This window comes from Silene latifolia, chromosome 4 (genome assembly GCF_048544455.1).
Source record: "Silene latifolia isolate original U9 population chromosome 4, ASM4854445v1, whole genome shotgun sequence".
NCBI classification, from domain to species: domain Eukaryota; kingdom Viridiplantae; phylum Streptophyta; class Magnoliopsida; order Caryophyllales; family Caryophyllaceae; genus Silene; species Silene latifolia.
Genome location: NC_133529.1, coordinates 88,228,952 through 88,247,409, shown reverse-complemented (window position 1 = coordinate 88,247,409; position 18,458 = coordinate 88,228,952). Strand labels below are relative to the sequence as shown.

The 18,458-nt window shown below is 39.7% G+C and overlaps 1 protein-coding gene across 1 annotated transcript; it reads left to right on the top strand.

The window, feature by feature from the left end:
• The first annotated feature begins 12,534 nt into the window (after positions 1–12,534).
• LOC141651729 (uncharacterized) lies at positions 12,535–16,791 on the top strand. The gene is made up of 5 exons (XM_074459429.1): positions 12,535–13,242; positions 13,489–13,605; positions 13,980–14,248; positions 14,391–14,469; positions 16,324–16,791. The coding sequence occupies exons 1-5, from the start codon at positions 12,535–12,537 to the stop codon at positions 16,789–16,791; spliced, it is 1,641 nt and encodes a 546-aa protein (XP_074315530.1).
• The last annotated feature ends 1,667 nt before the right edge of the window (positions 16,792–18,458 follow it).

Here is an 18,458-nt window from a genome sequence, read left to right as displayed (position 1 = left end):
ATTCTTGCAATCCTAAGACAGTGTGAAACTTAAGAGAGAATCTTAAGTAGGACATCAATGAGTTGAAATCAATGTTTTGATCATGTTATAAAACTTTTCTCGATAAGTTGAGAAGTTGTGTTTATACATGGAGTTTAGTGGGAGTTACGGAAATTTTAATTAGTCCGATATGTGGATGACATATTGATCATTAGGAATGATTTAAGACTTTTGGAGTATTACAATACATCTTTAATATCCAGATTTATGAAGATAAATCCACGTGATATTAGCGTCAATAAGAAGTCTTATGTTGATAAGATTCATGACTAGTTCAATTAAATTGAACATATTTGATTGATTCCATTTGCTTCCATTTGTCAAATCAATTAAATAGAAAATGATGTAGAACACTTCATATACTTTGAGTATGATGAATTGTTTTTCAAAATCGAATTTAAGTAATCTTTACCAAGTAAGCCATAAAGATTACCCTTAAGTGCTTACAGAAGCATTAAGGCTATAAAGCAAAGTGTTTATGATGCAATATTGTGTAAGGGTGTTACACAAGTGACAATTGACAATTGAGATTGCGCATGGTTTCCGACAAAACCATAATCAAAACACATTAAGATGGTTAAGATACCATTGTGGCTATATTAATTAAGAAGTAGATTTTCTAGAATCGTTCTAGGAAATAAAGAACAATGAGAGATATTTATAACGGAAATTGAGTACACTTGCGATCATGAGATGTGCAAGAGGGATGAGTCCCGCACACTGTGAAAAACAGTGGGAGCTATTCTAAGGCTAGAGGGCCTATGTCTTGATTGGATCTCGACACGTACTCGAAAAGTTTTGTAATGCAAATGTATACATTACAAAGGAAAACGAGTATGTAGTAGGGTTGAGTAAGGTACAAGAAATTGATAAAACCTACTAACCAAAGCCTTCTCAAAGGCTAAACATGATGAGTCATGTCATTTCAATTGAATTGAAATGAACAACTACGTACAAGATCAAATTAGATTATAAAACATGAAATAGTAATCGAGCATTGACTATTCATGTGTGATAATCGCATTTGTCGTTCGAGTTTTATTTTAAAACTCTTTTATTATACTTTGTTACATCCAAACGGGTTGTGGAGACAATTGAACCCCGTTAAAGTGAACACGGATTAGCATTGTATTCGCCCATAGTCACTTGTATGAGGTGACGTCTCGAAGTGACTAGAGTGTGATGCGATTGATGGCAAGTTCAAGTGCCATACGGTCATGTGAGATGACTAGTCGATCACATAGGCATCATTAGGAACACTTTGTCGGGCCTTATGACCGCTTATAGAGTTCTTGCAAATTTATATAGCCTGGTCGTGGCGAGAGCTACTATAGTATTCAAATGAGTCGATTCTTTTGACTAAAGACTATTCGCCTAAGATGGCACAGTTTCGATTAACTTTGATTTGTGTTACTACGACCTTCGTAAATGGGGTCAAATGGGCATATTTTGGGTTATGATGGGTGTGGCTAGTCGAAAGGAATGAGTGCGATAGGAATTGTCCATCCCCTTGTCAGGGTTAAAACAATATCTCGGGGCCACTCGAGGAGTAATGAATCGGAAATGCGTGGCCACGCTCGGAAGGTATCCGAGTGGATAAATCCGGTCAATCGATTATTCTCCGGATCGAGGAAACCACTCTCGATATGATCACTTGCAAGTACGACCGAAAGACACCTTGCATTGAGTGGGAGATAGTAATAGGACAAGAGAATTGGTGACGCACACTTGTCGAGGACAAGTGGGAGATTGTTGGGAAATGTGTCCTCAACAATAGTGCGATCACATGATTTAAATATCATTATTAAAATCTCATTTTAAGAATACATGTGGGATGTAATATTTTACTATCAAATGGTCAACATATATCGGTAATGATTGGCTGACTAGAGTTTGACATTACTGTCGTGCGACGGTGGTGATCCATTGATCCCCTTAGGTCATACCTATAGGGAAATACTCTTAATTGATTATTTAATTAATCGTATACCGATATGAGTTAATTAAATTGCTTAAAATTGACGGATGATTTTGTGAGTATAATTTACGTATCTTATTGTAAATATGATTAAATAAGACACGGTCTAAGTAATTGAATTATTTTATTACTTGGATGAAATTATTGTTTAAAGAAACAATTGAAACGGAATGAATAAATTATTATAAATACAGAATGTTGTAGTTTATAATTTGGAAACCTTTTTGGTACAAGTAATTACGAATTACTAGTCAATTTTGTATATGACATATTTTATGAGTATGTTGATTTTTAATATGTTAAAAATACATTACAATTTCATATGTCAAGTAACATGTCACATATGTTACAATTGACAAATGACAAAATAAAATGGACCATCCATTTTATTTTGTATGTACCGAAATTATAAGGAGTTAGTGGAATAAAATTGTGTTAATTGTTTAATGGTAGACACAATGATAAAAGCTAGGTAGTAGGCTTGCATGCCTAGTCTCTTGTGAAGAGCAAAAACAAAAGGCATTGGGCATACTACCCAATGCCCCTTTTTCGGCCACCAACAAGAAAGAGAGAAAAGCTCTTCTCTTTCACATCATTCATTCCTCCCATCTTATTTTTCTTAGTGTAAGAAAATCCTTAAAAACTCTCTACAATTTATGATAATTCTAGAGAAATAAAATCTCACAAAAACATCCCCTCTTGACCGAAATAATCAAGAGCCCAAATACAATTTATTTGTATCAATTTTATTGTAAAACCATTATTATTACTAGATCTAAATAGTATTGGTTTATTAAGATGTATTCCTTGGGTATATGCTTTTGGGAGGGATTCTACTCTTGAATCCTTGTTCTTCCATTTGGAAAGCTCAAGAACAAAAGAAAAGGAGATTTCTTTTGTGCCCATAAAACCGAAAACAACAATGTAAGAACATGATTTCTTCTCCTTTATTATATTGTTTGCATGCATAAAATCCACATTTAATTTTATGACAAATTAATTTTGACATATATGAATATGTTAGTATGTATATGAATCTACATTCACTTCAGAGGCAACATCTATTACTTGGAAATTGACCTTGCGCTCCACCTTTCCCACATTCACGCTTAAACTGACGAGTCCGGACACTCGACGCACTGTGCCATCGAAAGCCCGAACCGTTTGCGTAGTGGGTGCGAAGTCGCTTTTCTCGAGTCCCAAAATGAAAGCGGTCCGTAGCGGGAGAACATTAACTGCAGACCCATCGTCGACAAGGGTCATTGGGAGTCGCTTATGACGGCATTCTACCGTGATGTACATAGCGAGACAATGTTGTGGCCCAAATGAGGGTAGGTCTTCATCAGAAAAAGTTACGGCATTAGTGAGCCGAGGTTGGTTTTGAGCAACAAATGAGACCACGTCATCTGGAGTAGTGTGCGGTGACACGGTCATATTCATTAAGGCTTGAAGCAGAGCTTGTCGGTGTTCAAACGAGCTCAACATTAACTCCCAGATGGAGACATCTGCCTTAGTCTTTTGTAACTGCTTGATGAGGGAGGCCTCTGAGGTCGACCCTTCACCAAGAGCCCGGACTGAGGTGGCCTCCTTGGTGGGTGTCTTACTTGGACTGTCTCCAAAGATAGAGACATGGTTTGCCTTCTCGACACGATAGGGACGTCCCGATCGAGTCAAATGATTAGATTCGAGGACATCTTTCCTCAATTTAGAAATTTCTTCCTGAGTTCGGGGAATAATCGCACCTTCGGTGAGATAGATATCGTCTTCATCGTCAGCCCAGACCCCATTAATTTCATTCTCGCTTGAGAGAATCTATGGTGTGCAATCGATAGCAAAATCCCCAATTCGAACTTCGTTCTTAGCTTGAGGATATACTCGGAGCGACTTACATAGACCTTCCCCACGAAAAACCCAGTGAGATGGCAGATGGGTTGGATTAAGTGAGATACATCGGTATTGTCTTCGACGAATACTGCATTGGCATGGTCGCCAAAAGGATTGTTCAGGTTGTTAGGTCGGACAGGGGGGATGGGGAGCGACCCATTCTCGATCATGTCTTGGATTTCATGTTTAAGACGGTAACAATTTTCGGTATCATGACCTTTTCCTTGATGATAAGCACGAGGCGTTGGGCTTATACCATTTACCCCGTCGATCCGCAGCGGTCCGGAGTTAGACCAATTGGGTTCAGTTTCCCTTGGGCCGAGAGCCTTTGGAGGGCGTATGCATAGGTACACCCGATGTCAGTGAACGCTCTTGGCCCATGGCGTTGCGATCCCTTAGGAGCTCTTCCCAAAAGACCGATGGCTTGGATATGATTGGCGTAATCGGATGCCTTAGCTTTGGAAGAGGAGGCACCACGATACCCTTTTGGCTTTTCGGCCTCGAGCAGAACGAACGCCGTCCTCAATTTTTCTTCCGACTCGAATAAGGTCCTTGAACGAGCCGAAATGTTGATATTTGATAGCGTCACGGTAGACAGGTCGAAGATTTTTGATGAACTTATCTACCATTTGGCCAACTTCACGCTTTCAGCGCGCCCGCACAATGGTGAGGAATTCAGAAAATCCTCCTTATCCTTCGTGTCATCACCTCGAGTGTGCGCACGATGAGTCCGAATCTCGGCATTATCAGCAAAGTGTTTGCAGAACTCCACCGCTATATCTTCGAAAGTGGGGAAATTCTTAAGCTCAAGGCTGTAGAACCACGCCTTCGGGTGTTCTCCTAGGGATTGAGCAAAAATGTGGGGCAACATCTCAGCATGTACCCCTTTCAACGCAAGGTACTCCTTGTAGGAACGGATATGTTGCAATGGATCTTCCGTCCGTTTGAACTTTGGGATATCAGTTAGGACAAAATTGGTTGGTAGCTTGTCCTGGACCGGCATGTACCCTCTGGCATTCTCATAATGCACATTTTCCCCTGACACGACTTCAATGTTCCTCTATTAGTCGGAACCTCTTTTCGAATTCAGTTTCCGGGGGCGGTGGTATGGGCGCTTCCACCGCGATCTTGGCTTCCACAGCCGTCAAGCGTTCCATCATTGCGACCAAAGTGTCGTTAATCTGCTTCAGTGCCTCTGCGGTAGTCATACTTCTTGTTTGTAGTGGCCTTTCTACAATAAAATCTCGAGCGAGTATCGCTTATCGAATCAAAACCCCGCACAAACAGGACTCGACTCATAACAACATGACGGACTCTATGCGACTCGATATTGGGCTTAGACCCGGAGAACGAGCAAATGGGCCCCCTCGGTTTGGGTCATATACGACTAGGGACGGTTTTTCAAACCTAAAAAATGGCTATAACTTGACATGGATCCTACGAACGAACTATTCTGGCTCGTTGGAACGGGTCCTAACCGTGATACACACGTGGCTTGGGTTTTAGACTCAACGTGATCATAAATCCGACATGACAAACCCGTGTTCAAACCAGACATGGCTCTTGGGCTTTGTGACAAACGCCCTAGGTGGCCTAGTGGGGACGTTTTGGTGGACTGACTTGGACCAAATGGTCGACTTTCATGACTCAGACCCAAAGATCGGTTTAGGTGACTCACTTGACAAGTGTTCTAACCAAACAAAGGCTCACTCGAGCCTAAGGGTGGACTAGCTCGCCTATATCGAGCAAGCAAAAGCCCAACTCGACTAACCCGACCCCACCGACTCAAACTCTATTCTAGGTTTGGGTTGGACTGGGATACTGATTCATCGAAATTTGAAATCGAGAAGGATTGAATTGACTTTTAAAATGGGCAGCACTTCGGCTTGAAAGAGGGTTCAAAATTTCAAAATAGAGGGCCGAAATTTTCGAAAAGAAATGGACATGAAAAAGAATCAAAATTTCGAAAGAAAAAGATGATGGATTTGAAAATGCTATTTTAAAAACATGACCCGGGATTCACATAGCATGTAATCATTCGCATTTTAGGGATGCAATGCATGAACTAGACTCTTCTAAGTCTCGGTCAGTCCTCTAAAATGGGTCTATGCCAGTGAAACCGCTTTGTCGGGGAGTCCACATACCGTCATATGCCCGTAGCAATATGCCTCGTATGCAGCTGCCTACCTCCACAGAATCACCTTGATACTTAAATCGGACATAGTGGACATCAATATCCTCCCTTGGAATTAACCCAAGAGATTATTTGGCCCGCCTAAAGTCTCCGGGGTTTATGCATGATTAACATAAAAAAAATGTGACAACAATCCTAATAGCCATCTTACACTTTTCAAGTTTCACTGTCCCGAGCAGAGTCGCCAAATTGTGGACCATGGAAAAACGCTCCACTCAAATGCTTTTTCAAAACATTTTTAATTTTAAAAGAGTCGCCACTAAATTTTTAAATGGAATTTAGAAACCAATTTTAGAGATTTGAATTCGTGTGACTTTACGTGTTAGGAAGTTAATTTAATTTCATTAAAACAACACCCAACCCCGCCCGTTGCAATAACGGTCTCTACTAGGTGAAAGATGGCTATTTCGGAAAGATATCACATGCGTATGCAACCATTGAATTTAAATCCTATCATGCGAATTTCATTCTAAGTCGTTTAAAATGCATTTAACTTCGTCGAAGTGGTTTAGCATGTGAGGTTCATTGATTAAACTAGAAAAACACATCCAAAGAGAGGGATAGGAAGGCTTACGCTTAGCATAAGATGTATTAACAAACATTAGTGGTTAGCTCATACATACAATATAAATTATAAATAAAGAAAATTAAAATCTGAAACATAAACTAATTAAACTAAGGATTAATCAAACAAAGTCAAACAAGGAAGCAAATTAAAACACAAAACCTGGACAAACCCGTGCACTGCACGGATCTGAAATTTTCAAATATGTCGAAATTGACCCGTGCACTGCGCGAGTTTTGAATTAATACATTGCTAATTACGAAATAAATACTAAATCAATGCAATAAATTACGAAAATCTACCTAAATTAAAATTACAAATTATAGGTCTGGAAAATCATAAAAAATCAATTTTTATATGGTTAAAAATAAATACACGTAAATTAAATAAACTCGATTTATTAAATTGCCCTATTCCAACACGAGGATATGTAAATGAGACGGGTGTACGACCGACCGATATGGCGGATTTCTTTCCCATCTCAAGTCAACGCGGTGCGGAATGGTACTTTAACTCATACTCAAACTATTCTAGTTTCGATATTAGTTAGACGATGTTAGACAATGGTTAGTAAATAAACAATAAAAAAACTAAATAAAAAGGAGAGAAGGGAGTTTTAATGCACCCTCAACCTACATGTATCGTTGACACCGTCTTGGGTCGTAATCGATCGTAGATTTTATCTCGAGGGGCCGTCGTCGACGAAGACAATTGAAATTGAATTTTGAAATCACGAAACAAACGCGTTCAAAAGGCAGACTTGAGCAGCGATTTTCAATCGCTCACCACGACTTCGTTTCTCAACGATTTTTCAAACCGAAAGATGTTTTGGAAACTATAAAGACTGAATTTTGTGAATATGGAAACAAACCAGAAGTTTTAATAGGATTTGTGCACGAGAATCAAGGCCAAAGACCACGACAGAAACTCGAAAACAAGATTTGTGTCCCTGTTTTCGAGCGGCTGTCACGGCTTTAGTTTAGGGTTTTTTTGGACGATTGATGGTTGTTATTTTTAGTATGTTGTGGGGAGAACTTAGAGGAATGAATTTATGATGAAGGGGGGTATTTATAAGGAGTTTCGAAGGGTAGAAGTAGGGCAACAAGCAGTCGGGCCTGTTTCGCATAGCTGTTGTCCATCAGCTAATTCGTGGGGTTTTAGGGTTTGTATGGGGGGTTCCTTGGTGGTTAAGCTAAGGTAATATGGGTAGGATACTAGGGTATGGTGTAGGGTTAATGGGCACGGGTTTGGTAGCTGTTTGGAGCGGGTTTTGAGCTCGGGTTTGGGCACGCAAAACAGGGGGGCTGCTTGTGTTGCGGGTTGTTTGTGGAGTATTTGGGACGGGAATTGGATGGGTTTTGTGGTGTTCTAGGTGCTGGGTTGTTGTGGGTAATGTGGAGCACGGGTTGGTGGTGATGGGTTGCGGGTTTGGACCAAGTTTGAGTCGGTTTAGAAGGGCTTTCGATGGGCTATACAAACACGGGTAAAGGAAGGAATTGGGCTGTGTTGGGGAGTGTTTAGGACGAGATTTGGGTGTGGATATGGGGGTTCGAACTGGGGTTGAATGGGCAGAGGTCTAGGTTGGTTAGTGTACTCGAGATTCGTGTCAACTCGTAAAGAAAACGGGCTTAAAAACCGAGTTAAAATCGAGCTCCAAAACGCGTGGTTGAAACGAGTTTTAAATTTTGAAATTCGATTTTTCAAATCAATTAACACATTAAAATAAATGATTTTTCAAATCAAAAAAATATATTTTATTTTCAATAAAATAAATTTATGAAAATAAATTCAAATTAAAATAATAAAATGAATTCACTTAAAAAAGCTTTAATTTAAATATCATTTAAATTAATAAAATACTCCGTCGACAACGCTCATTCCACATCGTAAAACGAGCCCAAATAATGACAATGACAACTAATAAATACATGTGTCCTATCATCATCGGGTGTTTGTCGGGTTCTCTATAAATTCCAATATCGACAGATATGGGTATCTACAACATGACATCGATGCCCTTATGTGTCGAGAGAAGGAGCGAGCCAGCTCATATCTGCGCCATCAACAAAGACGAGGAAAACCGTGTCGAACCTTGGTACCAAGCCATCCTCAACTACGAAACCAAAAAAGAATTCCCGCCTAACTCTGATACAAGAGGACAAAGAGTCGTCCGTTTACTTGCATCACAATTTATGATAAACCAAGAACAACTATACAAAAGAACACCCAAGGGATTCTTCTCCTTTCCCTTGATCACCGCAAAGCCAAAAAAACTCATGCGTCCTCTGAATTGTCTACTTTGGTTTATCTTGTCCTATTTACAAGAATGAACCAAAGAGTAATGGAACCAAGCATAGAACACGTCCCTATGCATGTATTTAGAAGATGAGTTGAGTCGGAGCTTGGAAACTACTATTTGGTGATGCGCGTAGAAGTAAAGAAGCTAGGCGAGCAAAATAAGAGCTTCAAACTACTAGTGCCTTCTTTGAGGAGCCATATCTCGAGTTCAATAACAGATATTTAAGTGATCTAAATTGGATATCAAGTATTATCATCTTAGCTTTCCAACGCCATGAAAATCGCTTGTTTCCGAGAAGTAACGAAGAATTGACGGCCGTTTGAAATTCAGTGCGCGAAGCAGGAATTACGCGCTGAACATTGCTCGATCGAAGGGATAATGTACTCGATCGACCCCTTTAACCACTCGATCGACCACCTAATCTACTCGATCGAGAGGTGGAAAATTGGCGTTCCTCAATCGAGTACTCATTGTGCTTGATCGAGAGGTTTTTGCAAGAAGTTGTTCGATTGAGTATTTCTAATGTACTCGATCGAGTACTTTTCTATCTCACGCAAGATTTTAATATCTTGTTATCTTATTAGGTCAATAAAAAAATATCTCTCCTATAAATAGGAGAAACTTAATTAGGTTTAGGGGGCTTTTTGTCACTTTTCCTCTGCTCTTTATATTGTCTGACGTTACACTGCTCTTTATTTTTCGGATTTGAACCTTTTGTAACTTCCTTTCTCTCTTTTATGTTATTTCTTCTTTGCACATCTCTTTTTACCATGTTTGTTTTTGCTTTTTCATTGTTATCGCTTTACTTATTATCATGAGTAGCTAGATCCCTTGTGCTAGGGTATAGAGGAGCCATGGTAATTAGGGAAATCGAGACTAGATGATTAGGTTTGGCTGAATTTTGTTTATGTTGTTAATCATTGCAATTATTTGTAATTAGCTGCTTGAGTCGACACATTTAGCTAGTTAATTTCGTTACGCCTTGACCTAGATCGAAAGATTGGAAGGGGTAAGACATGCAATGAACATTAGGGCATTCTAATGAGGGTGAAAGCTAAGTTAGTAATGTTTTAGGGCGAATAGCGGACCGAAAGGACCTTTTCACTACCCTGCAGACCGAATTTATGCCGACCATTGACTCTAGTTTTGGATCCTTAGGAAACCATGGTGAACTGACAATCCTAGCACTTCCCTCTCTTATTTAATCACATATTTCTTTTACCGCACTTTTAGTTTTGAACAAACAACTCAAACTCCCTGTTTTGCGACCATAAACAGATTGAATAACAAGTAGATAGTGACCGCCTCCCTATGGATACGATACCCGACTTACCTCTACTGCATAACTTAGAGCCACTTGGTTTTAGTTTTGATATGGTTGCGAAAGCCGTGTCAAATTTTGGCGCCGTTACCGGGAAGGCAACTATTTTATTTGCTTGTTTTATTTTTGTCTGTCTTTAGCCTCAAGAAATTTATTCCTTGAGGCAGTTCTTATCTTTTTTTCTCCAGTTTTGTTTTGATAGGTCCTACAGGTCCTACCTAGACAGGATTCTAGGAGAAAGATCGTCAAAGGGAAGGCTTGAGTACCTTTGATTCTTCTGCCAAGATGTCTAGCGTCTCCAGAATTATAGCACTGTTTGAAGCTCAGAATGCAAGATCTGACAAACTAGAGAGTAGACGATCTTGGAGTAGTCCACCTCAGTTCCATACCACGGCACATCAGGTGGTCCACTGTGAGAGATGTGGTGCTGCGGGGCACAATGCTGTTATTTGTTTGGCAGAGAACGATGAAGTCTATGCGTTTAGGCAGTGTAGACAAGCTAGACATTCCTTTGCACATGTGCCGCCACATCCGCTTCAGCAACGAGGCTATCAGAAGCCTCCATTTATCTGGCCACCGCAACAACAAACCCCTCCTCCCATTAAAAAGAGTGAATAAATTGCTGAATTGAAGTCTTTAGTGAAGGCACTTGCGCTTCAAGTGCAAGAATAGGACAAAGCTAGAGATGCTCATTTCAAGCTATTTGAATCTCAAATAGTTCAATTAGCTGCCGAGTTGGATTTTAGGCACTCAGAGACGGTATATGCTATCTGTACTGACAACGGTCTTTCTTATGAAGGGCCTGAGTTGCCTATTGACGATGAAGATATGTATGCCTCGGAATTTGAAGACTTAGCTGAAAATGACACATCATACGAAGAATTTTGCACTGTACAACAACAAAGATTCAATCGAACAGTCTACAACATTCGATCGAATGACTTATATGAGGAGGAAGTGTTCGATCGAACAGATTACACCACTCGATCGAACAGCCTATTGACGATGATGATATGTATGACTCAAAAGTGCACGATTCAGGCTAACCATCAGCTGTCACCTTGGCCAGCTGAATCTTTATTCAACTATGCTTGAATCAATCCTAAGGAGCTAGGCTCAATTCCTAAACATTTCACAGAAAATCAAACTGAAAAGCAAGTTGCAGGAAGGGTAAATCAGATAAAGTAGAGTTGCTATTTTTGGCCTAACAAGGGAAAAACTCTCAACAAAAGACTCTTGGCCTATTTCAGCATTCCTCAGATAACACCTAAAGCAACATTTGGTGCCTGAGCCAGAGCCATTTGACCTTCACACAATCAGCCAAAGAAATGCAACAGTCAATGAGCAGCCTGTCACTATCATGCCTGCAACTCTTTTGTTTTTGCTCAGGTTGCTTTAATTCCTTTTGTATCCATTGTAAAATATTTCCACTGCTTTTGTTTGCTTCCTAAGACTAATCCCGACCCTTAGATGTAGGTATCTAGGGTTTTATTTGTACTGAAACTTCACAGGAAAGGGCTATATAAGGACCCTTCCTCAGTCTATTTTACTCAGACTTTGATTAATGAAAAACCTTGAGATTTCTCTCAAAATTTACAAATCATTTCAACTTTGCTGAGTCTTAGTTGTAAGTCATACTTAATAATTTCTATTGCTTGCTTCGGTATTGATTAAGGATCTTAGGTGTTACTTAGGACAGGTCTGTACTTGCTTGAACTGTTTTAAGTGCATTGTCTGGTTGAGGTTGAATTAATTCTGTGCTTGCTTGAATAATTTAGTATTAATCACCTCAAATTATTAAGTTTAACCTCTGTGCTTGCTTGAGGGTGAATTTGATAATTATATCCTGGTTTCTAGTCACAAAAAGAGTCATTCATTTCTGCTGAGAAATTTGTCTGAGAATCACCCTATTTCAGTCTGGTTTTCATTTTATTTAAAATACTTAGAGTGCTTGTAAAATTCTGAATTTTGGCTTAGATTTATTTTAATCTCTTAACTAAATTAACACCAATTTTCATGATTTATCAAGGCCATTTACCATTTTTATAAAAATCCTAAAGTTCATTGCATTCCTTGAAATTGTCCTTTGTCTATTGTCAGGGTTTGTCAAATTTGTTTTTGTCCCTGTGGTTTACAGTGCAAATTCTGGTAATCAGAGCTTAGGTTATAACACAATCCCATCTTGTGTTATTCCTGAGTGAGAGAAAAGTGAGTTCATTTTCCCAGCTACATCAAAACTACAAAAAACAACATAATGAGTGAAGAGAGACTTGCTGGTATTGAGACAAGAATAGAGAATCTAGCAGGAAATGTGGATACTTTGCTCAATGTTGTCCATACTGTCATGGAAAGATTTCTAAACTATAACCCAAGAAGGCAACTACCACCTTTCAGAGGAAGAGGAATAGGGAGAGGGCATGCAACGGGAGGAGGAAGGAGGCAGCCACAGCATGATCCATATGGGGAAGCCATATCTGAGTCAGATGACTCAAGAATGGAGGAAGGAATCTATGATGCCAGAGACAAAGATGTAAAGGTAGACATTCCTGAATTCCATGGTAGTCTAAACCCTAAAGATTTATTAGATTGGCTTAGATCTGTTGAAAGGATTTTTGAATATAAGGATTACAATGATAGGAAGTCCTTTAAGATTGCCATTTTAAAATTTAAAGAGTATGCTTCTCTGTGGTATGAGATTATAAAAAACCAGAGAATTAGGGATGGGAAGGAACCAATTAGATCTTGGCTTAAGTTGAAAAAGAAATTGAAAGAAAAATTCATAGCCAAAGACTATACCCATGACATCTTTATCAAACTGACTCAGTTAAGGCAAGACCAACAAACTATTGAGGCTTACCTTAGGAGCTTTGAACAGCTAACCTCGCTATGTGAGGTCACTGAAAAACCTGAGCAAAAGATTGCTAGGTTTGTTGAGGGTCTAGATCCTAAGATTGCTGGCAGAGTAAGGATGTAGCAGGTTTGGTCATTTTATGAGGCAGTAAACCTACCCTTAAGAGTTGAGAAACTGGGAAAAGTGAAAACTGTAACACCCAAATTCCCCACCAGACCAACATTCAAACCTTATACTAGTGTTAAGATCACTGAGACACCTAAACTAGCAATCCAACCCACAGGAGACAAGGGAAAGGCACCCATGTACCCTAAGGCTTACCTACCTCTATCCAGGGATACGATCAAATGTTTTCAGTGCCAAGGCTTTGGCCATTTCAAGAAGGACTGTCCTTCTAACAGGGCTCTCATAGCTATGGAGATTGAAGAGTGGGAAAGGAAAGGTCTAGTTGAGTATGAGGAGGATGAGGCTCTGGTCCTAGAAGAAGTATAAACTGAGGGAACAGAACAAGGACAAGTTGCAATACCTGTAATTTTTATAAAGTTTAATTACCATTTTATATCTCGTTTTAATAATTTTTATAAGTCGGGATTAATATGTGAGACGGTTTTAAAAAAATATAGAAATAAAAAGGAAAAGAACTTAGATATCGGTTGGGCCGAGAGTTTTAAGAGCCCAATACCATATATACTTATAAAACAAAACAATCAAACATTCCCAAGCATGGTTGGACTTGGAGGAAGATATGTGCTGTTAAGGACATATTTAAACCTGGTTATCATCTGAATCAGTGGTGTGATGGTAAGTATACTGTGGCTGCTGGATATTGATGGTTGCAAGGTTCTCAGACTAAAGCACAATGGGCTCCTGTGGTATGGAATAGGCTTAATGTTCCCAAGCATTCCTTCATTGCTTGGCTGTTTGCTAAGGAGAGGCTGTTGACTAAAGATAGATTGAGGGCATTTGGATTACCTATTGATGGGATCTGTGACCTTTGTGCAATGCATACAGAGGATCACAATCATTTGTTTTACCACTGTGCCTTTAGTATCAGGTCTTGGGCTATATTAAGGCAATGGCTGTGTGTCTCATTACCTCCCCAGGATATCCTTCACTGGTGTGTTAAGTGGAGATGCAGATCATTGCTTAAAAAACACTTGGTTTTTGCTGCAGTGGTGGCTGTCTTGTACCATATTTGGCGGGCCAGAAACCTCTGTAGAGTTGATATGGTTGTTCATTCTCCTGCTCTGGTGATGAAGGATGTTAAATCTTCTGTTCAAGCACGGTTCCAAAGCAGAAAGTGGCCGTCCAAATATCAGTCTACCTGGTTTTTTTAAGGTATTCTGATTCTTTTTTATTGTAGGTTGTGTAGGTTCCATATATAGAGTGTTATTCAAAAATTGTATGTAATGGTGGCACGTTTTTCATATTAATATATATATTCACATTCTACCAAAAAAAAAAATAATCAAACAAAACAACAAAAGGAAAGGAAAAAAAAAGAAAAAAAAAAAAGAAATTGAGAAGGGAAACAGGAGAACGAAGGAAGAAGAAGAAAAAAGAAAAAGTGGGATCTTGATCCGATTTTGAGACGATTCTTAGCTAATCGTCATCTTATTTTCGTAATTAGACTATCCTATCATCGTTTTTTCAATTAGTAGCACAGTAATTGTAATTTTGAGTCAATTTTCGTAACCCAAGAATTATAAATTGGGGGTTTGGAGTATACTTTGTTAAGACGGTTTTATTTGAATAAATAGACCATGGTTTGGGGATTAGTTAGTCTATATTGTGTTAGAATGAGTTTTAATGAATAATTATACCATCTTATAGCTTTCTGACCGTCTCATGTATGGTGGTTTGGGGTTTTGGTATAATTGCTTAAGATTGATTTAATTGTCGTATAGTTCTTATAATTCATCTGAATTAGTATAACTAGTATAAAGATCGTCGTAAATTAGCACCTTGGACGTTACCAAGGCCATGACCAAGGCTGGGCTGCTGCCACAGTGGTATGGGCTGCCGTGGGTCTGTTGGTGAGTTGTGTCATGTTTTATTATTGTAATTGCAGGTTGTTGTGGTTGTGTTGGAGTGACCATGTGTAGGCGATGGATAGTTGGAGGTTGTTGCTGAGTTTGTTATAGGATGATGGAGGATAGAAGTTGTCGTAGTTGATACCGTCCTATGACTGGTGGTGTTAGTTTATGGGGGCTGCTAGTCGTCTGGCATGTTAAGGCTGCTGGTCGATCGACATTCTTGCTAGTCGATTGACTAGTAGCTGATGGTTATGGTTTGGTTACCCTTTTGTAGTTAGCAACTGGTTATACTAAATTTAAGTAGTGTGGTTAATAATTGTATGCCATTAATTTCTATTAGGTGGAGGCTTTGTCGAGGAGGCTTTTTAGTACTATTTCCTGAACTCGGAAGTTTGCTAAAAGGTAGGCTAGCTACTCAACATTTACTTGCGGGGTTTATAACGTGCTTGTTTATTTACGTTGTGGTTCTTTTGCATGATTGTATGATTTGATGACGAGCTATTTGTTTAAGGCCTTTAGGTCGTGTGATTTGTGTATTTGTTGGCGGTTGTTTTATCAAGTAACTTGGCATGTTATATTATATCATATCTTTCATTTCATCTCGCATGGCTTATCGTTATTTAAGAGAGGAACTTGGCATTGTGGAATTATATACCTGGCAATCATATTCATATTGTGTTGTTGCAAATTATTTTATTGAGACGAGACGAGATGAGATGAGATTGGATAGGCCAGACACGGGGATGTTGAAGGGTCGTGGACCTTGGTTTGGATAGGACATGCAGGGCACGGTGTAAGGAGTTAGCCCTGGACCTGGCGTGGCTAGTCCACATGGTGTGGTTGAGCTTGGGCTGAGAGCCTCAACAACAGACTACTTGTGATTTATCATTGAGACAGTGGCATTGTGACTTCGTACTCATTTCATTATTTATTTTATACTATTCACATGTTGTCCATTTATTTATTATAGATCATAAGGTTGACTTGTTTTGGGTGTTGTGTGTCTAAAATACCTGTTTCCGGCATGGGAAGAGATTGATACAGGTAAAGATGCTGTTTGTTTGCTGGGACGGGGCGTGTGAGCTGGATTCGAGTCATCACCTTTTGTCTTCGCCTGACTTAAACATTATTCATTAGTATTCACTTTGTGAGGCAGTCACTAAGGCCTTGTGCAGTGCCTGCTCTACTGGTGCCTAAGAAAGATGGAACATGGAGGATGTGTACTGATAGTAGGGCCATAAACAACATCACAATCAAGTACAGGTTCCCTATTCCAAGGTTTGATGATATGTTGGATGAGCTCACTGGAGCTCAAATCTGTTCAAAAATATATCTTAGGCAAGGATATCATCAGGTGAGAATAAGAGAAAGTGATGAGTGGAAAACAGCTTTCAAAACCAAGCATGGCTTGTATGAGTGGCTTGTTATGCCATTTGGCATGTCCAATGCCCCAAGCACCTTCATGAGGCTAATGACTGAAGTTTTGAGGCGTTGCCTTGGAAGACTTGTTATGGTATACTTTGATGACATACTCATCTACAACAGCAGTCCATCTAAACATCTCTCACACTTGGAAGCAGTCTTTAAAATACTCATGGAACAGAAGTTGTATGGGAAGCTTTAGAAATGTACCTTCATGGTCAATGAGGTAGCCTTTCTAGGGTATATTATATCTGGAAGAGGAATATAAGTTGATTAGGAGAAGATCAAAGCTATGTAGACATGGCCAGTCCCACACACAATCACAGAAGTAAGGGGGTTCCATGGTCTGGCATCCTTTTACAGGAGATTCATCAAGAATTTTAGCACAGTTGTTGCACCAATCACTAAGTGCATGAGAAAAGGGGATTTCCAATGGACTGAAGCTACTCAACAGTCCTTTGAGAAAATCAAGAAGCTGATGTGTGAGACTCCCATTCTGAAGCTACCAAACTTTGATCAATTATTTGAGGTAGAGTGTGATGCTAGTGGAGTTGGAATAGGAGTTGTCCCGCTCCAAGGAAAAAAAACCAGTGGCTTACTTCAGTGAGAAACTGAATGAAGCTAAGTTGAGATACTTCACTTATGATAGAGAACTTCATGCCATCATCAGGGCCCTCACACATTGGGGTCACTACCTGAAACCTAAGACATTTGTGTTACACTCAGATCATGAGGCCCTGAAATACATCAATGGCCAACACAAGCTGAGTCATAGGCATGCTAAATGGGTGGAGTTCCTGCAAGTATTCACCTTTTCAAGCAAATACAAGGAAGGGAAGTAGAATGTAGTAGTTGATGCCCTATCTAGGAGACACTCTCTGTTGATTGCCATGAGTAACAAGGTCCTTGGGTTTGAGTTCATGAAGGAGATGTATAAAGAGGATCCTGATTTCTTTGAGGAATGGATCACTCACACAGAAGGAGGACCAATCCAGGGAAGAAAATATCTAGTGCCAGAGGGTTTTCTATTCCATGGCAACAAACTGTGTGTGCCAAGAGGATCTTACAGGGATTCGCTGATCAGGGAAGTCTATTCAGGAGGACTAGGGGGGACATTTTGGGGTCCATAAAACCCTAGCAATTTTACAGGATCAATTTTACTGGCTAAGAATGATAGGTGATGTTCAGGTAGTCCTTAGAAGGTGCTTAACATGCCAGAAAGCCAAGAGCTCCTTCCAAGCTGGGCCATATACTCCACTACTAGTGCCAGCCAAGTCATGGGAGGATGTAAGCATGGATTTCATAGTAGCCCTACCCAGGACACAGAGAGGAAAGGATTCAATCATGGTAGTTGTAGATAGGTTCAGTAAAATGGCTCACTTTGTGGGCTGCAAGAAGACTGAGGATGCTGCCAGTGTTGCTGAGCTATATCTCAAAGAAATTGTTAGACTCCATGGGATTCCGAAGACAATCCAAGTTCATGAGTTATTTTTGGAAAACCCTGTGGAAGCTCCTGAAGACAAGGCTCTTATTCAGTACCTCCCACCACCCACAAACAGATGGCCAAACTGAGGTCACCAACAAAACTTTGTGAAGGATACTAAGGTGTCTAGTCAGCAAAACCTTGAATGATTGGGATCAAAAGCTAGCTGCGGGTGAATTTGCATTCAACAGAGCACCCTCCATTGCTACTGGTCATAGTCCTTTTGAGGTAGTCTATGGGATTAATCCACTAATGCCCTTGGACTTGTCTTCTGTCCCAAGGGAAGAACTGAATCCAGATGCTAAGAAAACAGCTGAACAATTGCTGAAGTTACATGAGTCTGTGAGAAAGAAAATTGAAAGGTCCAATGAACTGTACAAGAAGCA

Bases quoted from the DNA above. Each gene is read 5' to 3' on its own strand.
- LOC141651729 (XM_074459429.1), top strand. From the start codon at position 12,535: ATGAGTGAAGAGAGACTTGCTGGTATTGAGACAAGAATAGAGAATCTA. The intron at 13,606-13,979 runs GTCCTAGAAGAA...CAAGGTTCTCAG, and splicing joins ATGAGGAGGATGAGGCTCTG to ACTAAAGCACAATGGGCTCC. The intron at 14,470-16,323 runs GTATTCTGATTC...TTTGTGAGGCAG, and splicing joins GTCTACCTGGTTTTTTTAAG to TCACTAAGGCCTTGTGCAGT.